General features: G+C 51.4%; 1 protein-coding gene across 12 annotated transcripts; it reads right to left on the minus strand.

Moving 5' to 3' along the window:
• Positions 1-56: 56 nt before the first annotated feature.
• Positions 57-23955, minus strand: APBB1 (amyloid beta precursor protein binding family B member 1). Of its 12 annotated transcripts, none has more exons than XM_030828692.1 (15): positions 23593-23955; positions 15234-15968; positions 8557-8732; positions 8398-8454; positions 8229-8314; positions 8055-8118; positions 7486-7635; positions 6992-7119; positions 6887-6892; positions 6487-6601; positions 6258-6342; positions 5902-5985; positions 1031-1146; positions 716-892; positions 57-634 (listed from the first exon to the last, which is right to left on the minus strand). In XM_030828692.1, exons 2-15 carry the CDS (start codon positions 15952-15954, stop codon positions 467-469), a joined length of 2133 nt encoding a protein of 710 aa, XP_030684552.1. In that variant the 5' UTR covers positions 15955-15968; positions 23593-23955; the 3' UTR covers positions 57-466. The 12 variants fall into 12 exon arrangements, with proteins under 12 accessions (XP_030684552.1, XP_030684550.1, XP_030684553.1 ...); XM_030828690.1 differs by having other exon boundaries at positions 8557-8747; XM_030828693.1 differs by lacking the exon at positions 6887-6892.
• Positions 23956-24754: the final 799 nt, after the last annotated feature.

Genomic DNA, 24754 nt, shown 5'->3' on the forward strand with positions numbered 1-24754 from the left:
ACTGAGGCACAGGATAATGGGGTTGATGGTGTGGTACAGGCATAAGAAGGCACACAGCAGTGCAGACAGACTTTATTAGTGATATCAATACAGCAGGGGTGCCCACGGAGCAGGGGGAAGGGACCCATGCCTGGACCAGTCCCTTCCTCCTTCTGCCCCTGCTGGGTCCCAGTAGGATGAGGCCTGGCCTGGACCAGTTCCTCCTGTTCCACCTGAAACACGTGGGGATGGAGAACCAGGGCTGGCCTTGCTTCCTGCTCCTCTTGTTACCACTCCAGTGTTATCACTTCCTTGAAGGGATTAGATCTCTCCCTCCCCAGCTCCTAGGCAGGGAACCCTAGCTACTGGGGAGGGGCATATTTGGGAGACCTGAGGCCTAGGAATAGCCTCTAGACCCCTCCCTGACCCACACCCTTTAGTTCCCTGGGGCCCAACACAAGCAGGTGGAGGGAAGGTGGGGGCTTCTTCATGGGGTATGGGCCCCCAGGCGTTTGGGCTTCAGGGAGCCCCAAAGCGACTGAACACCCCTGCGGACAGTCCACCCTACACGCCGTGCCACAGACTCAGCAGGGGGTGCTGGGAGGCAGGAGGTGGAGGCCTGGGAACGGGCATCCAGACACTTCTGGTAGCGAAGCTGCAGAGGCAAGCAGGGCAGTCACTCTCCAGCCTGCCTCACATGGGGCCACGCCACCGCCACACCACCCTACCAGCTTACCATGCACGCAGCCTGCACAGCCTCTGAGAGGCTGGCAGCATTGGGCTCGCACCAGAACATGTGGCAGCAGAAGGAGGCTGGGCCGGCAGCCATGATGAATGCAAACGTGTGGACGTCTCTGCCCACGGCCAGGAAGGAGAGGAAACGCACCCGACACTCTCCCAGCACTGCCTCTGTCTGCATGGAGGGAACTCAGTTAAAAAGGAACACCAACCCCACACTGTGTTCCACATCCATCTTAGCAGCTCTTCCCCCTCACCCCCAGTCTCCCCTCCATGGCAAGGCACAGCCACGATTTCTACCCCAGCTCTTTACCTGCTGGTGCAAGATGGTGAGGGTAGCAGGGGCCACACTGACATGACTTGGGGTCCATTGTTCACGGCTGCTGGAGGACAGGACTGACTCGAGGGCCCCATTAATCACATCTACCCCTAGAACATATGGACACAAGACACCACTGAGGGTAGACAGAGGATACCCCAGCTCTACCCTAGACCTCTAGTTCCACCCAATCAAACGCAGGGCCTTTGCCCCATCCCCACTTTGCCAGCCTACATCTTGGACAATTCTGTCCAAGTATCCCTTCCCTGGGGCTCTCCTCCCCTGGCTTCAGTAAGTGGACATTTTCCTACTTTTTAAAATCTTGAATCCTAGGCTCGTTATTTTCACTGGCTCTGCCTATTCCTCCACACTTCTGAACTGACTGACCTCTCAAAGTTCTGACTTCCCCAAATCGTGCCCTCTCAGTGCTCATCACACTCAGACATCACATTGCTTCACACCACAATAACTCCCAAATCAGCCCCTACAGGCCAGTCCTCTCCCAAGACCCAATTATTTTTTAAGATATCTATCTGAGGAGTGTATCACATTGTGCTAAGTCATTACAGTGTATTACCTCATTTGTGCCCACACAACAACTTCACAATAGGTTACTTTGTTTCCATTTTACAAATAAGGAAACGGAAGAGATAGGTAATATGCCTTAGGTCACATCGAGGAATGGGGACCTGAGCTCAGGCAGTCTGATTCCAGAGCCTGGGTTCTTAGCCATGCCTTTCTCCTACTTCTTCTCTATATTACTAATTTTCAGAACTAGAAGGGCTTTCAAGATCTTAGTTCTACTCAAGAATGTCTATAATGTGCTCAAGGGCCAAGGAACCCAAGGTTACTGACTTTCAGATCAATCAACTTTCCCTTATAACACATGGCCTCCTCCAGCTCAAACTGCTGTTAAACATTTCCCCTCATGGATCCCACTTTTGCTTGCACACAGCAGAGCACCAAGGCAGGAGCACATGTTGTGGCACAGGCATCAGTTCTAGTCCCCACACTCATAAGCTGGCCGTGTGATCTACTGTCTCTGCACAATGCCAGTGCAAAAGGCACATGCCTCTGTGGTCCACTCCCAGGCCCTCTGCCCCTTTTAGTGCCTCTCAGCTCCCACTAGGAGCGGACCATGTGGACTCTTTGTGGGCAGAGGACAAATGTCTTCCTTGCATGTCTTCTCCCATCTTGGCCTTGCTCATCTGACTTCTGGCTGGATCAAGACCAAACTGCTCCCAAAAGCATACAAGTCTTCCAAAAATTGGCCTCACTGGAGCTGTCAAGCTTTGTATTTTACTGCTCCCTGAGCTTCAGATGATTTGTGTGGCATTATTAACAACCAATCTCGGCAAATGGCCTGTAAAGCAGATGGGGAATACAAAGCAAGAGAAGAGAATGCCCTTGAGGGACACAGACTGCAACTGAGGGAAAAGCCTCTGTCTTGAGTGCCCTTTCCCCGCTGGACTGAGAAACTCCAGACTGTCATCCTTCAGGGCTCCAACTAGGTGCTGTCTAGGAAGCCATGCCTGCTGCAGGGCAGGGAGAGGACAACTCTGAGACAACTCTTACCATAACATCTTGTAACTGCTGGAAAACTTTTTCCACACTGGGCTGTGGCCATCTCAAGAACAGAAATGGAATTTAATTCATCCCTCTGTCCCCAATTCTAACACAGGGCTTATCTGCTGAAGAAATTCCAGATGCATGAGCAAGTCACTCTCAAGGCAACAAGAGCAAATGCACCCAAACTGGTAAAACCAAGTGTCACAGAAGTGGATGGGCCAGGTCAGGTAGCAGAGTGCTTCAAAAGCCAGGCAGAGGGGTGTGATGTTTATGACATTTAGGCCAGGGCAATTGGAAATCTCAAAGTTCAGGTGTGTGAAAGGGACATCATAGTCACTACTGAATAGATGGGGCTGTGGGAGATGGAGCCTGGCCTCAGAGTTTTGGGAAGTTTGGCAGGGAAGCAATGAAAGCAGTGGACCAAGGTATGGAAAAAGGCTGTCAGATTTGATAACTCAGGACTAAAACCTACACTGTGACCTTGACCTCTAGCCCCACATGCAATCTCCCTTATCCTGCTGTGCTTTTCTCTTCTTCTTTTTTTTTTTTTTATATCAGTTGTTGCCTTCTAACATACTCCATGGTTTACTCACTTTATTGTCTGTCTCTCCTTGCTAGAATGTCAGCTAAATAAAAGCAGGGATCTTTGTCAGTTTTGTTGATTAATGCATGCCAAGAAGCTAGAATAGTGCCTGACATGTATCAGGCATTCATTACCACTTGTTAAATAAATGAATTATTAATGAATGAATATTGCAGCTTCTGGAGGGGCTAATGTTTAAAAAGGAGCATAAGATAAAGCAGGAAGTAAGTTTAGAGACCACTTGTCCAAGTGGAGCAATCAAGGGTCACAGGCAGTTGATCTGGCATAGGGAGGATCAGAGTCAAGTGGTAGATGGAAGGAAGCACATATGGGAATGGGGGTAACAACTGGAAGAGCCAACAAGGGTTTAGAAGTTGAGGACGAGAAGGAGGAAAGCAAAGGCGTAAGGATCAGCATGCTTTTCTCACCTCCAGCTCCAAGTCTTTGGCAGTGCCATTGAATCCAAATGAAAATACCCACTCCACTCTGCAAATCCAGGCCTTCTTTCAAAACCTCAGTTTAATCCCCACCATTTCTAAGAAGGGTCCCCTCTTTCAATGTAAGATTTTGGACATGAAACTCAGCACGGTATAAAAGAAAGTGCAGAGAATTAAAGATGACCAGGGTTTGACTCCCAGGTCTAGCTTTCCTGGCTGTGTAATCTGAAGCAAGTCTCATTTATTCATTAATTCATTTTTTATTTCATTCATCAAACATTTGTTGAGTTCTTCCTTTGTGTCTTTTGACATGATACCCCACCACTTCTTCTTCAAGTAGCCTCATTTCTTCTTCCTGCCTCTCTCCTGTTGTCACTATCCTTGGCAGTTTCATCCTCTACCCATCCATAGAATGTTGGAGGGCCTCAAGGCTACGACTAGCTTCATTTCCCTTCTCACTTCAGGATGCCCACTTTCCAGGGTCAAGCTACTCTACATCCATGGCTTTGATTACCTCTACAACCCAATAATGCCAAAACTTCTATCTCCAGCCCAGAACTCTCCTCTCAGCTCCAGATCTGTGAATCTAACTGCCAACCTGACTTTGCCTCCCAGTTTCCCCAAAGGCACCTCAAACTCAGCATGTCCAAAAGTGAGCTCACAATCTCCACACTCAAATTGGCCTCTTCTAGCATCTGCCACCTTGAAAGAAATAATCCACTATCCAGAAGGTCCAACAGCCAGGAACTTAGGAGTCATCCTTGTCCCTCACCCACATCGAACCAATCACTAAGGCCTGTTGACGACACCTGTCTAAACAGCTCTTGAATCCACGCACTCTTCTTCAGCTCCATTGTTGTCCAAGATACTCTCATTACTGGCCAGGACTACTGCAAGAGCCTCCTAACTGAGCTGCTCACATCCACCTCCACCCGCTTAACAGTCCCCTCCATGAAATAGCCAAAGTGAGCTTTCAAAATTCAAATCTGATTAAGGCAAGTGCACTCTTGGAGACTTCAATAGCTCCTTGCTGCCCTTAGGATGAAGAAAAAATCACTAACATAGCCCCTGAGGTGCCTGACCTGGCGGCCTGACCACTGCCCAGCTGTCGGCCTCATCTTGCACTGGCCTTCTTTCAGTACCTTGGAAGTGCCAAAGTGCCTCCCACTGTAGACCCTGATCTTCCCCTATCCCACCCCCACCTCCATTCCACTTGACCACATTCACTTCTATTCATTTTTTGGATTTCAGTTCAAATGTCACTTTCACAGGGAAGTCTTTTACAACCTCAGACTAGATGAAATTCCTTTGTTATATCTTGCTACTTTCTCTCAATGAATAACTCACACATTTATTTGTGTGATTATTTTATTAATTCCTGGTTTTTTCCTACCATAACCTTCTATAACCTCTATGAGAATGGGACTGTAGCTACTGTTCTCCCTGTGCCTAGTCCAGGGCTTGCCACATGGTAAGCTTCAAAGGTATTTGTTAAGTGAATAAACAAATAAATAGCAGATACTAGGAAAGCACTGAAATATAAGAGTTAACCAGATCAGGCCAGGCACGGTGGCTCACGCCTATAATCCCAGCACTCTCAGAGGCCAAGGCAGGTGGATCACTTGAGGTCAGGAGTTCAAGACCAGCCCTGGCCAACAAAGTGAAACCCTGTCTACACTAAACATACAAAAATTAACCAGGCATGGCGGCAGGAGCCTGTAATCCCAGCTATTCAGGAGGCTGAGGCAGGAGAATTGCTTGAACCCGGGAGGCGGAGGTTGCAGTGAGCTAAGATCACGCCACTGCACTCCAGCCTGGGGGACAGAGCGAGACTTGTCTTTAAAAAAAAAAAAAAAAATTCTTTGCAACAATAAAGTATGTGACAATTATGCTCACTGTTTCCTTCTCCAGATGCTCCCAGCCCACAGCTGGTGCTGTAACACTAAACCCAGCTACAGGCTGCTGTCTGGTATCTCGTCATCTAACATCTGCCTCCCAATCCCACCAAAGCTTTTCCATGGGATGGAGTGGGGTCTCCCTTTGTGCCTGGTTCAGTACCACTCACGTGGTGCTCAGCGAAGGCATGCTGACTGCTGCTATAGGCAGGACAGGAAATAGAGCTAGGACAGAAGTACAGGGAGGTGGGATGCATTTTAAAGGGTAGGGAGACACCAAGCATGAGGAAGGTCTGGTAGAAGAAGTATTAGAAGGTAGAGGGTAGCGGCAGAGTTTTAGGATCAAGGTAGCAGCCCCTGGGTATAGAAGGACACACATACCAACAGGTTTAGCAACAGGTACATTCCCCAGGTAATAGACTTGGAACTTCTGGACCAACTCATTCTTAGGCGCTGGGAATTCCACTATGGGAAAGAAGAGAAGGTTGATCATGGTGGCAAACCTTGCTCACCCCCAGCCCCACCAGCAGGGCATAAGCTGGACACTTGCCCAGCTGAGGCCCTACTTCCATCTCGTCCCCTGCCTCCCTTTAAGTGGAGTCCGTCCACGTATTGGAGTATTCAGTCTTCATGTGTGCATTTTTCTATCAGCGCTGTCCAGGAGCTCATGCCTTTCCTTGGGTCACCCACCTTTGCCAACAAAGCTGAGCTGGACCTGGAGGGGTTTTGACACTGACCTTGGAAAGGGACATCCACAAGTTTAGAGTGGTCCAGGGAGAGTCCATTTACCAAGCAGCGGGCATTACGCCGTTCGGCCATGATCTGAGGAAGGAAGGGAGGCGAGGAGCCAGGGAGAATCTATTAGAGCCTCATTGCCCTGGGGCCCCCCAACCCCACTCAGTGACCCCACCCACACCCTTGTAGAGCAAAGGTGGCAGCTAGTCCAGGGAGTGGAGGGGGCCGTGCCTTAGAGCAGATCTCATGCAGGCTGGTGGCGATGTTCTTGGCGGGTGCCTCACAGCGAAACACGTGGCACTTGAGCATCTGGGTCAGCTTATCACGAGCTACGTAGGCAAAGTCCCTGTTGGGGGAGGGGCACCTCAGTGTCTCCCAGTACCATCCAGTGCCGAGCCTGGTCCCCACCCCACCCACGTCCTCCCTGCCCGTCACAGCTCCTCCAGGGCTTCTGCCCACAGCTGGTCCCCCATAGATGCTGCCTTCTGGAGGGAGGGTAGACAGGCAAGCATGCTGAGGTGGAGGGTAATGGTGGAGCATAGCAGGTGGGAAGGGGCAGGGCAGAAGAGGGGAGCTTGGGTGCTTCCAGGCATCTGGTCCAGGTGTAGGAGGGGTAAAATAGGCATAGTACCTCTCTCTGGGTCCAGCAGCACAAGAGAGGCAAAGAACAGAGTTAGAGAGGAGGACTCTGATGCTGGATGAACTCCCACCCTGGAATCCCAAGCCCTATTCCCACCTTCCACTGTCCCGCCCGACGCCCCACACGCGGATGCTGATGATGGGTTGGGCGTGCAGCAGTGCCTGGCTCTGTGGCTCCACTAGCTTTAGCGTCTCGTCCTCCAGCTGTAGTAGCAGATCCTTTCCCTGCAGGACCAGAAGCAGGCACTCAGTGGGACTCCAGCCGGGATAGTGGCTGATCTCTGACCCCTGCAGCTCAGGGGATGTTAGCCACAGCTCTGGGGCCCCTGCTTTGGTGTCAGACCACCCACCCTGCAGGCTTCACTCTAGTGGAGGTCACGTGTCATCTCTCACATTGACTCCACTGTTGTTAGGCTACCATCTCCCAAGGTCCTAGCCTGGGGTTACTCATCCATCCCACAGGGCTGCCACTTAGGATGGGCCAATATCCCCCTTTCCCAGCCTGCTTGTGGGCAGGTCAGACCTCCCATCTCTCATAATTCCCTTCATACTCTCACAGTACCACCCCCCACCCCCAGCTCAGGTCCTTACTTCCCCCCAGCCCCCAGACATGGGGTCATGCAGGTTGTTTTTGTGGTAAGAGAGCTGACGGATGCAATTGTTGACTGCCACACTGCTGCGTCCAGGGGCCAGCTCCTCCTCGGTCATCTCTACCCAGCCTAGGGAGCGCACGGCGAAACACTGCCAGACACAGAAGAGGGGCAGGAGGGAGAGGATCTGAGTCAAAACTGGAGAGTTCCTGACTACAGAGTGTGGCAGAAGGCAGGGTGTTCTGAACTAAGACGGAGAAGCTCCCCAAACAGGATGTGGTTAGGGAGAGGGGGATGTGGTTAGGGTGAGGGAGATGTCAGATGAGACCCCAGCTAGTACAAAAAAGCACCTGAACTAAGACGGCAAGGGCCCCCAACCTGGCTGTTGGGCTGGTTGATTTAAAAACTGAAGTGCCTTCAGCTCAGACACAGGGCTCTGTGCTGAGACTGGAAGAACTCCTAACTCAGGACCTGGGGAACTGTGCTGAGACCCCTCAGAGCACAACATTAGGGGCTGTCCTACAAATAAGAGGGCCCCAGACTCAGAATGGGTGTCAGTCTTGAACAAACCTTGATCCCTGGGTTGGTATTTCGTGGGGGAAGCTTCTCCTCCTCTTGGGGCAACGGCTCTGGGCTGAAGGCAGATGGTAATACTTGGCACAGGGCTCCCACAAATGGAGCTGTCCCAAGGCCCCTTCCAGACAGATCCATCCCACTGCCAGCCCACCGCATCTGGCAGCTCACCTGAGGCTCTGAGCTGGGAAGGTCAATGTCCCCTCCTCAGGTTCCTTCAGTCCCAGCTCCATTGGGGCCTCACCACTGGGTTCATCCTTGGGAAGGGGATTGAGGAATCAGGATCAAAATGATGCCCCTCCGCCAGCTATCCCGTGGTAAAGCAGGTCCCCTTACCCACCTTCCAAAACTCTCCATCCTCAAAGCCTTCTCCGTGAGCAAAACCTGTCCAGGTGAGCTAGGAGGAGGGACGGGAGTAGTGAGCAAGTGTCCTATCCTACTCCAGCAGCAAACACTCCCTCCACCCCTGGCCCAAAACCAACAGGCCTGTGAGCCTCACCTGGGACTCCTCTTGGGGGCTGCTCCCCTGTGAGGGGGAGGCCCGGCCGGGGGGTTCCCACTGGGTGGTCCCTGTTGGGATGTGCCAGTAATAGGTCCCTGAGGTGTCCTGGACCCTCATCCATCCAGCCGGCAGGTCGGAATCCGTCTCGAAGGCGTTGGGGTTCCAGAAGGAATCTGCCAGGTGGGAGGCTTGGTGAGGGTCAGCCTACCCAAAGAGCAGACAGCTGGTGCCTATGCCCGGTCCCCTCTGAGACCCCATGGTTGAGAAGGGGTGGAGGAAGAGCTATACCACAATACAGTTCCTGCTTCTGCCTAGAGCCTATAGTCTGGAGTCACCACATGTGGGGCCACCAGTAGGGGACATAGCTCAGGTCTCCTCCTGGGCCCTGTTGGTGGCTAATGTGGCCACACTGCGGAAAGGAGGAAGGCAGGCAGGGAAGAAGGAAGGGAGCAATGAAGGTTGGGTGACCCCAATTAACCTCCTTTCATACATATCTATTATCTCAGTTAACACGAAGGTGAACACTTTCTAGCTCCTGCACACATACATGTATAGACAGACACACAACACATATAAGCCCTACCACACACCTGTGCAGCCACAAACACCAGGGTATGCAACACAGAAAATGCCAGCACAGATGGCAGGTATCACACACAGATGCACATGTATGTGCAGCGGCGAACACACACAAACTTTAGCCATACACTTATGCAGACACCACAGAGGCGTGTGTGCATGCAGCTAAACATATGAGCCCCTGCCACACAGGTGTGCAGATACTACACCACAATGGCCCCTAACACATGTGTTGGTACCACACACAGGCGGACCCACACTCAGATACACGGCATACGTCAAACCCTGCCAAATGTGTGCAGACACCACAGACGCTCACTTCCTGACCCTTGCTGCACACAGTTGCAAGCAAACATGTCATGCACATACACGCATACCTCGCATCTGTGTCATACACCCTTGTCTGCCGGCAGAGCCATAGCACTCCATCCCTGTAACCCGCTCATGCGTCCTCTAACTCTTCTCTCCCTGTCAGCCCCACCCCACATGATGCCCCACCTCGTGCTGCCCCTCACCTGGGCTGCTGTCCTGCAGGATGATGGCCAGGAAAAAGTCCTGGGAGAACATGGCGCTCATTCCCGGCCCCTCCTGCCTCCACCCTCCCTCCTCACAGCCCCTCCAGCCCAGCCAGCTGGGCTCACAGCCTGGTGCTGGGCTGCAGAGAAAAGCTCATCCCGCCCCCTTCTCACCAGGGCAGAGCGTCTGCCAGGCAAGATCCTCCCCCGCTTGGAGCTTGCTAGGGAGGGGCCAGGACCACCATGCTAGGGAATCTCCTTCGGGGGTGGGGAAGGGAGGAGAAAGGGAGGTTCATGAGACCCCAGCCCCTTCTGCTCACACCTCTTCTTCCTCACCCTGGCTCCCCTCCCCAAATCCTGAATCTCCATCCCACCCTCCAGTGGTTATCTCAGTGCCTAAGCCAAGCCCAGTCTTAGGGATACCAGGAGACTCAGCCCCTCAGGAATACCCCAGCTGCCTGGGGCCCTGCAGAGCCTATAGCTGTCAGCATAAAATAGGGTGTGGTTTCAAGGCCTTCAGGGATCCCACCCCTGTCCAGGACCTGCACAGCAGTTTGAACCCAAAGGTGGGCTTTGAGGTCCTGAGCCCCAGCAAGCTTGAGGCTGGAATTGGGGCTTCCCGGCACCACCCCCCACCCCTCACCTGCCAGGGCCCAGCTAGGCTGCAGCGTCTCCTCGGCAACCGCAGCACCAGGACCGGCTGGGAGCGCCCAGACTGCTGACGTGCTTCCCGTTACCAGGGAAACCAGGAATCCTGACTGGTCCAAGAGGCAGTACTAAGGGACAGGCAGTCCCAAGACCCCGGCTGCTGGGCAACCAGACACAGCGGGGCTCGGAGTGGGCGTGGTTACTCCAAGGTGGCTGCACACCTGATGAGAGTTATTCAGGCAGGGTGCTTCACCATCCTCAGCTTCCAAATGACGTGGGCCCACAGACATCCAAAGAGGAGGGGCTCTTGCCCATCCACCTTCTAGGCAGCCATCACCGCCTCTCCTCACCCCCACTTCCCCTTAACTCACACTCTATGGAATAAGGTTTTCAATAGGCACCTGAAACTTAGCTGAGGCTCAGGGAGTACCTGCTGTTCCCCAGAGACCCTCCATTGCCTCAGGACCCTCCTGCTAAAACCTTCCAGGAACACCATACCTAGGGCCTCCATGTCCTCCACAGCCACATCCTGCTTCATGAGGGCTGGACACTTCTGGAATCTGGGGACCAGTTCACCATCTCCTGACTGAGTCACACACACCAATCCATCTGCCATCCCTGTCAGCCTGTACCCTCCTGCTTCAAAGAGCTTCATCCTTCCGATCTGTCCTGGAAGGGCAGTTTCTCCCCCCTTGGCCATCTGGGAGGCCCTTCTGGAGCTTGGCACACTCCCTCCAAGCGCAGCCCACCCAGGCCTTTGCTTTCACACACATGCATTTATTCCAGAACGCACACCTTCACTCCTGTATCGATTCACGCAGACACTTACACATAAGATATATTAAATGTTCACGTATCATTCCTTCCTTCCTTCATTCATTCATCCACAAATGCCTTAGTGGTGAAGCCAGGTGTACTCACTTGCTCAGAAATCAGTGATTGACTTAACGCTTTCCCCTTCTCTCCACCCCACATAACCAACATAGCCCAGGCTACTAGCACTTTTTTTTTTCCTGGATCATTGCAAAAACATCATAACTGGTCTTTCTCTTCCTGTCTGGTCTCCTCCAATCTCAGCTGCACAGTACAGCCCAAATGATTCTTCTGATACGCTAAACTAATCAAGTAATTTTCCAACGGAATCCTCTTAATTGTTTTGTCACTGCCCTCAGGATAAAGTCCAAATTCCTCCCCAGGTTTTATGTGCTGTCATGAACCCCTGTCTGCCTCTCAGCCTTACATCTGGCCACTCCCCTTCTCTCTCTTTGCTTGGGACATGCCCCCTTGTCCTCTCCCAGCCCACCTCCCTTTCTCTCGATTTTCACCTGGCTATCACCTACCTCTCCTTCAGACATCAGTATACAGGTCCCTTCTCAAAACTGACCCATTGCCCTCTCCCCCACCACTCTCACAGGCAGGGTCGGGGCCCCTGCTGTACTTCCCCAGCTCCAGAGAGCTCATCGCACTGATCATAACCACCTGTTTCTTTCTTTGTCTCCTCACCAGGCTGTGAAGGCCAGGAGGTAAGAACATCTTTGCCCCATAGTATACATTTCCAGCATTTAGGATAAGGCCTGGAGCAGAGTATGAATTCAATACAGGTAGTAAAGTTTATTCATTCATCATTCATTTAATTCATGAATTCATGCATTTATGCATTCAATCCATAGCTCTATGAATATCCTACAATAGGAAGGAGAATATAATTTTTGCTCAATTCTAGCCTCATTTCTGCAGGAGCACAAACCTTCTCTGCAGCCCTCATGGTCATAGCAACACAGTTGTAAAAGAGTAATCAGTGACTTGGCCCCTTTCCTGGGCTGGCCCCCACCTCTATCCTCAGTTCACAAAGTCTCCACCAGTGCATGATCCTTGAGAATCCTCTCGCCACTCCAACATCCTTGCTGAGGTCACTGCCCAGCAAACCCGCCCCAGCTTTTCAGCAGTACTATCCCCCTACTCCTAAAAGCTTCATAGGTGGTTCAGAGTTGCAGCCCCCACGGTGACCATCCCAGGGGCAACTGAGCAACTAGTCCTCTATTTGGTCACTGACTCACACCCCCTAGTCTTGCCAACTTGCAACCTACAACCTGCAGACTGATGCAAGCCTTAGATAGATTGTCTGTGGCCTGCACAGTGCTTTTTAAAAGATAGAATGTGTTGTTAACGTTTAGAAATTGGGCTATTTTACACCAATATCTAGTTTTCAGTTTCCCTTTAACTGGCTGCATTGAGACTACATTTTTCCTCACCCCAATCCCAAAAATAATCAGCTGGAGTGCAGGAGGGGCTGTTCCTTTTAAAAGGAGTTGAGGCAATGACCGCCAAAGGCCACTAACATCATACAAAAGAGAGGCAATCAGACTTCGCCTTTAGTAGAAGTATTTAATACCACCTATGAAATATTCTTGCAAAAGCAAAACACAAAAATGCTCAAATCTGAATCTGATCAAGGCTCTAGAACTAACTACCAATTTACAGGAAATCCAGGGGAAAAGGAGCATGGTAAATATGACCACAGGAGACAGTCTGAAAAATCCAGACCATAGAAAACTCAGGACAAACAACATGATTCTCCAGTTAAAAAACAAAAGCAAAACTGCAAGCAAAAAAAAAAAAAAAAATAGACAGAGGGGGAACTTGATCAAACATAACTTTAAGAGATAGATCAGGCCAGACATGGTGGCTCACGCCTGTAAGCCTAGTGCTTTGGGAAGCCAAGGTAGGAGGATTGTTTGAGAACAGGAATTCAAGACCAGCCTGGGCAACATAGTGAGACACTGTCTCTACATTTTTTTTTTCTTTCTTTCTTTCTTTCTTTTTGAGAAGGAGTCTTGCTCTTATTGCCCAGGCTGGAATGCAATGGCTCTATCTCAGCTCACCACAACCTCTACCTCCCGGGTTCAAGTGATTCTCCTGCCTCAACCTCCCGAATAGCTGGGATTACAGGTGTTTGCAACCACGCCCAGCTAATTTTGTGTTTTTAGTAGAGACAAGGTTTCACCATGTTGGCCAGGCTGATCTCGAACTCCCGACCTCATGTGATCCACCTGCCTCGGCCTCCCAAAGTGCTGGGATTACAGGCATAAGCCACCATGCCCAGCCAATTTTTGTATTTTTTGTAGAGACAGGGTTTCACCATGTTGATCAGGCTGTTTCTGAACTCCTGGCCTCAAGCAATCCGCCCACCTTAGCCTTCCAAAATGCTGGGATTACAGGCGTGAGCCACTGCGCCCAGGCTCAATCCAGCCTTTTTAAAAACATGTATCAACTGGATATTTAATGATATTAAGGAATTATTATTAAATTTTTGTAGGTGCAATAATGATATTGTGGTGGGTTTTTTTTTTTTAAGAGTTTTATCTTTCAGAAATGCAAAAGTAAACTTTGTTGTTGTTGAGAAAGGGTCTCTCTCTGCCATCCAGGCTGGAATGCAGTGGCTCAATCATGACTCACTGTAGCCTCGACTTTCTCGGGTTCAGATGATCCTCTCAGGTCAGTCACCTGAGTAGCTGAGACCACAGTAGCTGATGCCACCATTCCCGGCTAATTTTTTTGTATTTTTTATAGAGGTGGAGTTTTGCCATGTTGCTCAGGCTGGTCTTGAACTCTTGGGCTCAAGCAATCTACCCATTTTAGCCTTCCAAAATGCTGAGATTACAGGTGTGCGCCACTGCAACCAGCTGTAGACATTTACAGATAAAAGTATTTGCTTCAGAATAACCTACACCAGGCCTAGGAATGGAAGAGAGCATGCAGGTAGCAAGATGCGTTATGTATTGATAATTGGTAAAACTGGGTCATGGGTAAATCGGGCTCATTATTCTTTTCCATTTTTGTATATGTTTGAAAATGTCCAGAATGAGTTTTTCGAAAGGGGATGGTGTGCAGCCCTAGGCTCATGTGAACTGCATGTTCTCCACAAAGATTGCAGTTTGGGGTATGGGTATGGTGTCCGCCGCCTGGTAAGGATGGGGGTCTTTCCTAATCTTTCTTAGACCTCCATCTACAAAACTCCAGGGTTTTGGTTGTGACTATAGCCCATTATCTCCACCCTTTGTTCCTCAGCTTTTCCTGTATTCTCTACATGACATTAGAAAATGTGGAGACTCAGCTTATTTAAATGGACATATTTAATGATTAAGCCCTGGAATCCTAGTATCTATTCTCCTCTCCCCACCCAAAGGGTTTTCTTTTCTAACTTTTAGTCAATATCCTACTCCTGACAAAACTGTATCCTTGCAATGGTGCTGGAGCACGTGGATTATAAGCACACAACATTCCCAGTCTTTCCAAACAGACCTCTGTGGGGAGCTGCTGGCTGCTCCCAACAGGCGTGACCTGTTAAAACGGGGCAGACTGGCGACAGAGCAGGACTCCATCTCAAAAAAAAAAAAAAAAAAACGGGGCCGACTGTCCCAAGTGCACCTAAGTGCATTGTGCTCTATGCATTGGCGGCAGCATAACACGGGGCCAAGAGCTCAGGCCTGGACTCAGACCTGGTTTAGATCTCAGCTCTATTGTAATCTCAGCCTGTCTGGGGTCTCGAGAAGGCGACTAAACCTCTCTGGATCTCTTTTTTGTTACCTGTAATATGGGAATAATCATAGTATTTGCCTCACAGCTTTATTGTAAGGATAAAGCCTGAAAATGCTGAGCAGAGGGCCAGTTACCTAGTCAGTGCCCAGTAAAGTCCACTTATCAACCATGGTGGCATGCATAATGAATAGATCCATCCATCCGGGCATGCACGACGGTCAGATCTACAAGAATGTCCAAGTACTCTCTGAATGAAAAAGCCTGGACATGGCCTGCTGTGGCCTCAGGGTATGGGCTCTCAGCTCACATCAGGCTGGCACTGGCCTCTGTATGAGAAGCCTAACGTCTGCCCTCACACCCTCCCACATGCCCATGTCAAGCTCCACAAGGTACCTGTGTCCTCTGGGGAGCCATAGGAGGGGCTGCCCTGGGATAAGGTAGCCCAGCTTGAGTCCTCATCACTGGCTGCACTGTTCCGCATGCCAAACAGGAGGCTGGCACTCTTGCTGTGTTCCCGGGGGCCATCCGTAAGGGCTTGGGGCCTGGGAGGGGCCTCCACACTCTCCAGGGGCTCAGGCAGCCCTGGGGGAGAAGATAAGTCCTCCTCCTCCTCTTCATCATCATCCTCCTCCTCCTCCTCCTCGGCCTCCCCTGCCGCCTTCTCCTCTCCCTCATCTGGCCCCTGCTCTTGAGTGCTGATGATCAGGCCAGGTCCTCGTAGGCCTCGGTTGGCCGCGTTGTGAGCTGAGAGCTCCAGCTCAGAGTACAGGTGTATCAGGCCTTTGGGGCCCAAGGGTGCCATCTCAGGCTCCTGGCTGGCCTCCTCTGCCAAGGTCAAGGTCACATTGCGATTCTGGTCACGGTGGGCCGTGGCGGCCCGCCGGAGCTGGTTCTGGCCCTCTTTTAGCCACTTGGCATTGGCGGGGCCTGGCTCAGGCCCACCACCCTCCCCCATGGCGCTGCGCAGGTCCTTGGGTCCCACAGCTGTGGCCTGCAGCTTGGCGTTGAGCAGCTGGTTGTGGGCAGCGTGCAGAGGCAGGGGTAGGCTCAGTGCGGGGCCTCCGTGGCTGTTGGCATTAATGGCCGACTGGCTCAGTGATGACGGAACAGACATGGCCTTGGCAGCTCCTGTGGGGTGGGGAGGGGAGATGCTGTTGAGCCTCTGGTCCAGAACAGCAGCATCACTGCTTCTGCCCCAGGGCTATGCCCTGTGTCTCCTCATCTCCCTGCACTAAGCAGGCTAGCACCCATGGCTCTCTATCCTATGAGAATGACTGAGTTCAACTTCTGTCCCAGCACTATCATCCCCATCACAGTCCAGGCCCAGGTCTGAGGCCCACCCCATCCCTATATCCCCTGCCCTGAGCTTTCTAGGATGGCACAGCTGGCACCTGCTCTGCCCTTGGTCCCACCAGCAGGGCCTCCACACAATGGCTCTCTGTGCCTCCCCACCCCCCAGCTCATCCACCCGGGGCTTACTGTGCCAGGAACACTGCTAGAGTGGGACTGGCTCGTGTGTTTTGGACACTGATCACTGACTGCCCCTCTCCTGCCACACTTCCATCCCAAGCCCCATCACTGTAAGCTCCTCCAGCTGTGTTCCTATTCCCATAAATCACTCAGCTCAACCAGCCCCCAAGCCCACCCCATACTAGGGACTGTGAGGACAGGAGCAAATAAGCTGCAGAACCAGCCCTAGAGGGCATGGCACTGGAAGGCAGGTCACAGAGGGAGGGTGCTCGGCTGCAATTCATGGCTCCTCTGGCCAGATGAAGCTACATCTTGGTGACAATTTCCATGATGTAGCTCCCCTTGGGCAATGGTCCCTCTGCCAGCCCTTATAATGCCCTGTCCTGGATCACTATGGGAGCCTTTCCCCTGGACCCTTCAGCTTTTCAGATCTTTGTTTTTTGGGGGTTTTTTGTTTGTTTGTTTGTTTGTTTTTGAGATGGAGTCTTGCTCTTGTTGCCCAGGCTGGAGTGCAATGGCACCATCTTGGCTCACTGCAACCTCTGCCTCTCGGGTTCAAGTGATTCTCCTGCCTCAGCCTCCTGAGTAGCTGTGATTACAGGGGCCCACCACCACGCCCAGCTAATTTTTGTATTTTTAGTAGAGACGGGGTTTCACCATGTTGGTCAGGCTGATCTCAAACTCCTGACCTTGTGATCCACCGACTTCGGCCTCCCAAAGTGCTGGGATTACAGGCATGAGCCACTTCGCCCGGCCCAGCCTTTCAGATCTTTGACCAAATGTCACAGCTTCAGTGAGGCCTTCCCTGAACACCCATTTTAAAACCACAGGCTAGCTCGGCCCCTCCTCAGCAATCCCTAAACTCTTCCCCAGCGCCCGTCACCATCTGACAAGCCGATTTATTATTTACTTTGTCTAATGATTGTCTCCTCATGACATAATTTATAATTTCCATGTTGGTGAGGATTTTGCCTTTTTGGTTAAATACAGTATTCCTAGTGCCTAGCGTAGTCCTGGCACAGAGCAGGAACTCCATTAATATTTGTTGAATGAATGTATGAATCAGTCCCCATTTCCTCCAGGCTTCGCTTTGGCATCTCCTCTGCCAGTGTCAGAAAACACTTTGGTTACATTACTATGCCTCATGGTGCCCCAAACAAAGTCCACCTGCCTTTCAGGTAAGAGGACGTCCTCTTCCACAAGGACAGCTCCCCCTCCAGACTCCTCCCTCTGCCTCCTCACAGCCCTTCGTGGGTCAGCTTCTCCGCAACCATTTGAGTCCCAACTATCCTTCCAGCCCGCCGCCCAGGGACCCACCCTCGGCCCCATTCCATCCTCCCCACTCTCCCTGACCTTCCAGTTGCTCTGCTGCTCTCCTTCTCAGACCCCCACGAGAAAGTGCTCTCTCCCTGGACCCTCACCAGCCCCCGATTTCCGTTATTTCTCCCTGACCAACCACTGCCCACTTCTCTCTCATCCTGAGCCCTCCATGCAAGCCCTCCTTCAGACAGCCCCTACCACATTACTCTCTCCTCCCTCGATGGCCTCACTGATTCTCTCTTCCTACCCGACCCTTCCCCCAACACACAATTCTCCCTCACTGACCGTCCCAACAAACACTGCACTGCGCTCTTTCAAATTCCCACTGTACAGACCTTTCTCCTTGATGTCTTATCTGAGAGTTCCCTATCTCCCTGTTCCTCTACTAAGGAGTTCTTTCTTTCCCTGACTCCCCACTAACCCCCTTCCCTCTGTGTGCTCAGCACTGAGCACAGGGGTTGCAGCTGCCTGAGCAAGGCTTGCCCATCTCTCCAGGTGCGGTGCGCCCAGGCTGGAGTGCAATGGCACGATCTCGGCTCACTGCAACCTCCTGCAGCCTCCTGAGTAGCTGGGATTATAGGTGCCCACCACCACGTCCAGCTAATTTTTTTTTTTTTTTTTTGGTAGAGATAGGGTTGCACCATGTTGGCCAGGCTGGTCTCGAACTCCTGACCTCAGGTGATCCAGCCGCCTCAGCCTCCCAAAGTGCTGGGATTACAGGCTTGAGCCACCGCGCCCAGCCCCATAGCTCACCTTTCTATGTCTCTAGTTCCTCAGACACTAGTGCTATACTGCCCATACATCTGTAAAATGAAAAAGGTTTCTGTGCATGTGTCTGCCTCACGTGTAGCTGTTGATCTGCTCAGTGTGACTCCTCCTGGCCAATGAGAAAACTCATGGCCACTGGAATAAATGAAGAAAAAAATAGACAGCTCTACCTCCTCCCAGAACCACAGTAATCTTCCAAAAATGGAAACCAGATTGTGTCACTCCCTGGTTCAGAAAATTAGAGGGCTCACCACTGCCTTTAGGATAACGCCTGCACTCATTAGCAGAACACCCAAGAGCCCTCTTGAGCCAGCCTCTATAACCTGTCAGACCTCTCCCCACCTCCCGCCTCCTTTATACCTTATACTCTAGCCACATGAACTGTGGCAGATTCTGGAACATGTCGCACACTCTTAAAGCCCCGGGTCTTTGTTTATACTGCTCCCTTGGCCTGGAATTCTGTCTCCCCTTGTGAGAACCTCTGCTTGTATTTCAAAACTAACCCCAGCAGTTACAGCTCCTAAGCAGTCTTTCCTGTTCTCTCCCCACTATCAAGTAACTATTCTCTCTTTCCTGTCTCACAACACCCAGAACCACATTCCATCAGAATATCCGAGACGGTGTCTTATTCAATTTCACATTCCCATTACCAAAGAGAGTGCGCCGTGTGCTGACACAGACTGGGCTGTTGCAGAAGGAAAGGACGGATGAACGGGACAGACACAGTGGGTGGGAGGATCTACGAAGCTCAGAACTGGCCGGGAATAAATACCAAGAAAGGCTGTGTGGTCCAATGGACTGGGGAGGAGCAAAGGGAGTGTTTGGGAGGGTGTCAGAGAATGCCAAAGGGTCCCTGAGTGGGAAGTAAGATGGGACAGGAATTCTGGAGAGGTGAGGGCTGAGATCTAGGAAAAGGGAGCGAGGGAGGTAGCTTAAACCAACATCTTGGCACAGACACTGTTCAAGAGTGGCATCTCCATGGGTGTCAGGAAGTAGAAGACTCCATGACTCTGCCATGCTCAGAGGACCTTAAGGATGGCAAACCCTTCTCTGAAGCAGTGGTGTACAGAGCAAGGTTTCTCAAACGTCAGGCAGAGACCAACCTCCTTGGCACTAGGAGATATGATCTGAGAAGGGTGCATGTGCTGTGAGGCTGAAACAGTGAAGAGCCAAGTTGACTTCAGGGCAGCCCCGCCAATCTGGTCACCAGGGCAGGAAGTATTAGAGAAGGAATGGTGAAACTGTTTAAGTGCTGAAGCCTGAGCATCTAGCCTGAGGTGGTGTGATCACCAACACCCCACTGCTTGAGGTCAAAAAGATGACCTCAGTCCAATTTTTTAAAGAAGGAACACAACCTAATCTCTCCCCTCTCATTGGAGTTACCAAGGGATGCAAAGAGCCAAATGGGTTCTGGCTCAAGGCAGGGAGCTGGGCAGCGGCCTCAGGGCAGGAAGTGAAAGAAGTAGCCACTAAGCCTGAAGATCCTGGTATGAGACCACAGGGGTTGGGGTTGAGTCTTGCAGTCAGGAGTTGTCTAATCTGACAGCTTCCCATATGCCAGGCACTGTGCTAGACACAGGGGAGAGTGATTAATACAAAAGAATGGTTCTTCCTCTGGAGGAGTTCTCAGTTCAGGGGGAAACAGTCATAGAACAACTTGTTACAACGCAGTGTAACATCAACATCTAGAACAGTCCCTGGCACCCAGAGCATTCCCTATTTGTTGACTGAATATCATGAAGGAGGAAGAGGAGGGCATTACAGGAACCTGGCGCTTACTACAGCCAAGACATCAGCAAAGGCCTGTCCAAGACTAGGACATAACTCTCCACAGGCCACTGTGATCAAACTTCTCAGAGTTTGATCTCCCCTCCTAATTCACAGGGGAAAGGGAAGCCATCCAACTGGGGAACATCCTCAAACATAAAAACCTAGCCAAACTTCAGCACCTATCCCTTTCTCTCCTTCCCAAAACCAACTGCTTCACCTATGATTTGGATTCTTCCTATGATGCCTTTCCAGGAATTTTATATCACTGTTTATCTATTTTCTCCTCTATATAATCAACCTCTCCTTCTCAATAGGATCCACTGTCTCCCAACTTGCCCTGATGCTCCTCCAGAGCCACTCACTTCTCTCTTTCCTCCCCCATACAGGCAAACTTCCTGAGAGTTGTCTCCACTCACTGTTGCCACTTCCTCACCTCCCACTCACTCCTCAACCCTTTCCAAACCTGCTTCCACTCCCAACACGACTCAGTAACAGCTCCTACCAAGGTCAACATGACCCCTGTGTCATTCAATCCAACAGACACAGTCCTCATCTTGGTTGTCCTCCCAGCAGCATCTGACCCCATGAATCTCTCATCCAGACTCTATCCGTGGCCTCCACAGTCTCATCTCCACACTCCTCATCTAATCTCATCTCATCTCATCTTTTACACTTCTTGTTACTGTTTGCTGGGTTCCTAGACTCCTCTGCTGGCTCATCTTCCTCTATTAGCCATTACCTGCTGGAGTTTCTTATGGCTTATTCTCATGCCCTTTCCTCTTTCTCATCCTATAATCAGTATAAGTATTCATTAATGCCCACAGCTTCAGTTATACACTGATGATTTCCCAATTCAAATCTCCATTTCAGACCCCTCACCTGAGCTCCAGACAAGTACACTCAACTTTCTACTCAACATCTCCACTTGGATATCTCAAGCTAATAGGCCCACTCGTGTTTTCCACTCCCACACACTAACTGGTCCTCTTTCAGGATCCCGGCCCACGGAATGATAGAATCCATCCTATTCTGTGAATCTGAAGTAGGGGTACATCTTGACATGTCCTTCTCCTGCACTTGCTATGTTCAATCCATCTCTAGGTACTGATTATTTCCTCTCTGAGAAAAATTTCTGGACTTCATCTACTCTCCACATCCCCTACCATCAAGGACAAAGACCTTAAGACAAAATTCTTTTTTTGAGATGGAGTCCTGCTGTGTCACCCAGGGTACAGTGCAGTGGCAAGATCTCGGCTCACTGCAACCTCTGCCTCCCAGGCTCAAGCGATTCTTCTGCCTCGGCCTCCTGAGTAGCTGGGATTACAGGCACACACCACCATGCCCGGCTAATTTTTGTGTACTTTTAGTAGAGATGGGGTTTCGCCATGTTGGCCAGGCTGGTCCTGAACTCCTGACCTCAGGTGATCCGCCCGCCTCGGCCTCCTAAAGTGCTGGGATTACAGGTGTGAGCCATCACGCCTGGCCCTTAAGACAAAATTCTTAACATGGCCTAAATTTCCTGCTCAGTCTGGCACCTGCCTTCCTCCTCCCTGCCCCTGGTTTTGGTCACACTGCTCTACAGCCTCAGTAGCCTTCTTCTGATTGTTCGAAGACATGTGTTTTCCTTCTACAAGGTGTTTGCATGTGATTTCCATGCTTCCTGGGACCTCTTCTCCTACTCTGTAAGCTGAATTAACTTCTACTCATCCACTATATTTTAGTGCAAACGTCATGTTCTCAGAGAAGCTATCCTCGACCCTCTCTCCCTATTCCCGAGACTGGTTTAGCTGCTGCTCTTGTGCGTTCTCAAGGCATCATACAGTTTTTCTTCACGGTACATATTACATTTGTAATGTCATTCTTATTTGATTTTTCTCCTAGATTGTCAGCTCCAAGGACTCAGTCTCTTTTGCTCACAATTATATCTTCAGGACATAACACAGTGCCTGGCATATATTAGGTGCTGAAATCATATTTATTGCATGAATAAGTGATTGGAGGCATTTTTTAAAGGATCACTCTGGGTACTGTGTTGAGAACAGTTAAAGGGAGGTAGGCAAGAGGGTATGCTATTAAAGTAGTCAAGGAAAAAAAAAGGTGGTGCCCAGATTAACTTTGGTGGCAGTGACGAAAGAGCGAAATGAATGGATTTGAGAAATATTTAGGCAGTGGATGTGACAGAACTTGGTGAAATGAGATGCAGAGAGTGAGAGAGGGGTTAATCTCAAGTCTTGCTCATGACTCCAGATTGGCAAAGAGCCATTTCTGAGATTTGAAGGAGGAACAGATTTGGAAGTAGGGTACAGAGAAAACCAGAGAAGATAATTTAGCTTGGAATCTATAGGTTTGGAATTCCTGTTTGTCTTTCAAGGAGATGTCAAGAGAGCAGCTGGATATATGAGTCTGGATTTCAGGAAAGAAGTCTGGGCTGGATATATAAATTTGGGAATCATTAGCATATATATGAAATTTGAAGCTTTGGGAGTGAATAAAATATCTGGGGAGAAAGAACAGAGAATGAGAGAAGACAGCTCGGGACAGAGCCAAGAGCCTCACCAGCATCTAAACAGAGGAGGAGAGGAAGCAAATGAGATTGAGAAGAGCAGACAATGCTGTAGGGCAGAAAGCAGGAAAATGCTTCAAGGAGAGTGAGTTGACATACCCCACCAGATACTACTCAAAGGTAAAGGAGATAACAGTGTCCACTGGAGTTCTCCACAAGGAGGTCTCCGGTGACCTTGGCCTGGACAGTTTCAGTGGGTGTCAGGGACACAGAGTGGAGTGATTTTAAGAATGAATGGGAAGTAAGGAAATGAAGACAGCAAGCGTTGACTCTGAAGGGTGGAGAGAGCCGGGACTATAGCTAGAGGGGCTCGGAATGCAAGAGATACACAGGCAGATACAAAACAGGTTAGGAATTGGCAGTGGGAAAACTGCTCCTAATCAGTGTTCTTGCCAGTGCTAGGCCTCCTGGCTGAGCTGGGGACACAGCCGCCCCAGGGCACACCCCTCGGTCGCTGAGGGCAACAGAATGCGGCTTGACAGATCCTGGGCCTGGGACCCCTGCTGGAATCGGCGCGGCCTGCCAGCCCACCCCACCCCACGTCCCCTTCCCGGACCCGGGCCTCCCCTCCCCCAACCCCCACTGCCCCTCGCTTGGCGTCCTCCATACCCGCCCCTAGTCACCCCGAGGGGCAGGAGGTAAAGGGCAGCGGAGGGGACGGTGTGAGGGCCCGAGTGGACCCTGCGATGGTGGGTATGAGAGGACGGTCTGCAGGCGCGCGGTGGAAGGGCGACCCGGGGATGGGGGATGGGGCCGGCCGGGGGACCCGGGCTGCCGCGGGGTAGGGGCTGCAGGGTCCGCTGGCCACTGGGGATCGGGACGCAGCCACCAGGGCTGGGCCGGGGCAGGGTCAGCTCCTACCTGCGCGGCGAGGCCCCGGGCCCAGATGACGGAGGTGGCTCAGGCTGCGGGGTTCGGGCTCCGCCGCGGCTTCTCCATCACAACATCCCCCGCCCAGGAGCGCGCGGGCCGCGGGGCCGCGCCCCGAGCGGCGGAGGCGCGCGCGAAGGGAGGGGGAGGGGCGCCATCTTGGGGCGGGCGCGGGAGCGAGCTCGGCGGGCGCGGCACTTGCCGCAGCTTCTTAGGGGCCTCACCCTGCAGGAGACCCTCGGACTTCGCTGAGCCCCGCGGTCCAGCCCTCCCAGCAGACATCCCTGCAGCCGACTCCCTGGGACCCCCGCCTAGCGCGGCGCCATCCTCCACTACTATTCCACAGACTCACCCTGCGCGCCCCGGGGGGCCCGGGTCCCGCATCCACGCCGGGAGACGTGCGGACTGGGCTGGAGCCTGAATGGCGGCGGCGGTGCAGCGCCGCGGCCGCGCAGGGAAGGATTCCGGGGAGGCAGTCTGCTCCGCTCCTGCTGCACCGCTCCCTGACGTCCTGGTGGGGAGGCTCTGAGGACACAGCGTTGCTGATAATAATAGCTCGTATTTATTGACCACTTACACCGTGCCGGGCTCTGTATTAAACCGTTAACGCGCATTAATCTTCACATCAGCCCTGTAAAATCACCAGAGTTATTATCCTCATTTTTCAGAGGCTGATTCTAAGATTAAGACAGGTAAAGCGACTTGCCCGCAGTCACAGTTAGTGATGAATTTAGACTGGAACTCCGATGTTTCTTGACACTGAAATACCTCTACTGCTGAGCATAAAACTGACATCAAGGCCTGGAAAATGTCAAGAATACATTGCTCCCCGGTAGAAATTCACAAGGAAGGGGATATTGTGAATGAAAAGTGTAAAGATGTAAGGAAAGATGGTGGAGTGCAATACTTACTACAGACCCTCCCTGGATAGTGGGATACATACCAATGGTCAGATCAGTGGCCCAGAGGTCATCAAGGATAATGAGAGGTTATATTACCATCCAGAAAGCCCCTACATGCCAATCCCTCTCAGGTGCCTAAAACTAAAGATATCCAAATCTGAGTTCGTTATTTCTTTTTCTTTCTTTCAAGGCAGGGTCTCACTCTATCACACAGGGGCAAGATCATGGCTCTCTGAGGCCTCAACCTCCAG

The sequence above is a fragment of the Nomascus leucogenys genome, chromosome 15 (genome assembly GCF_006542625.1).
Source record: "Nomascus leucogenys isolate Asia chromosome 15, Asia_NLE_v1, whole genome shotgun sequence".
NCBI lineage: Eukaryota > Metazoa > Chordata > Mammalia > Primates > Hylobatidae > Nomascus > Nomascus leucogenys.

Excerpts from the sequence above, each read along its gene's own strand:
- APBB1 (XM_030828688.1), bottom strand. The coding sequence starts at position 15,954 with ATGTCTGTTCCGTCATCACTGAGCCAGTCGGCCATTAATGCCAACAGC. Across the intron at positions 8,119-8,228 it reads TTCCCAGCTCAGAGCCTCAG|CCCAGAGCCGTTGCCCCAAG; the intron begins GTGAGCTGCCAG and ends ATCTGCCTTCAG. Across the intron at positions 7,120-7,485 it reads TGTCTGGGGGCTGGGGGGAA|GGAAAGGATCTGCTACTACA; the intron begins GTAAGGACCTGA and ends CTGGTCCTGCAG.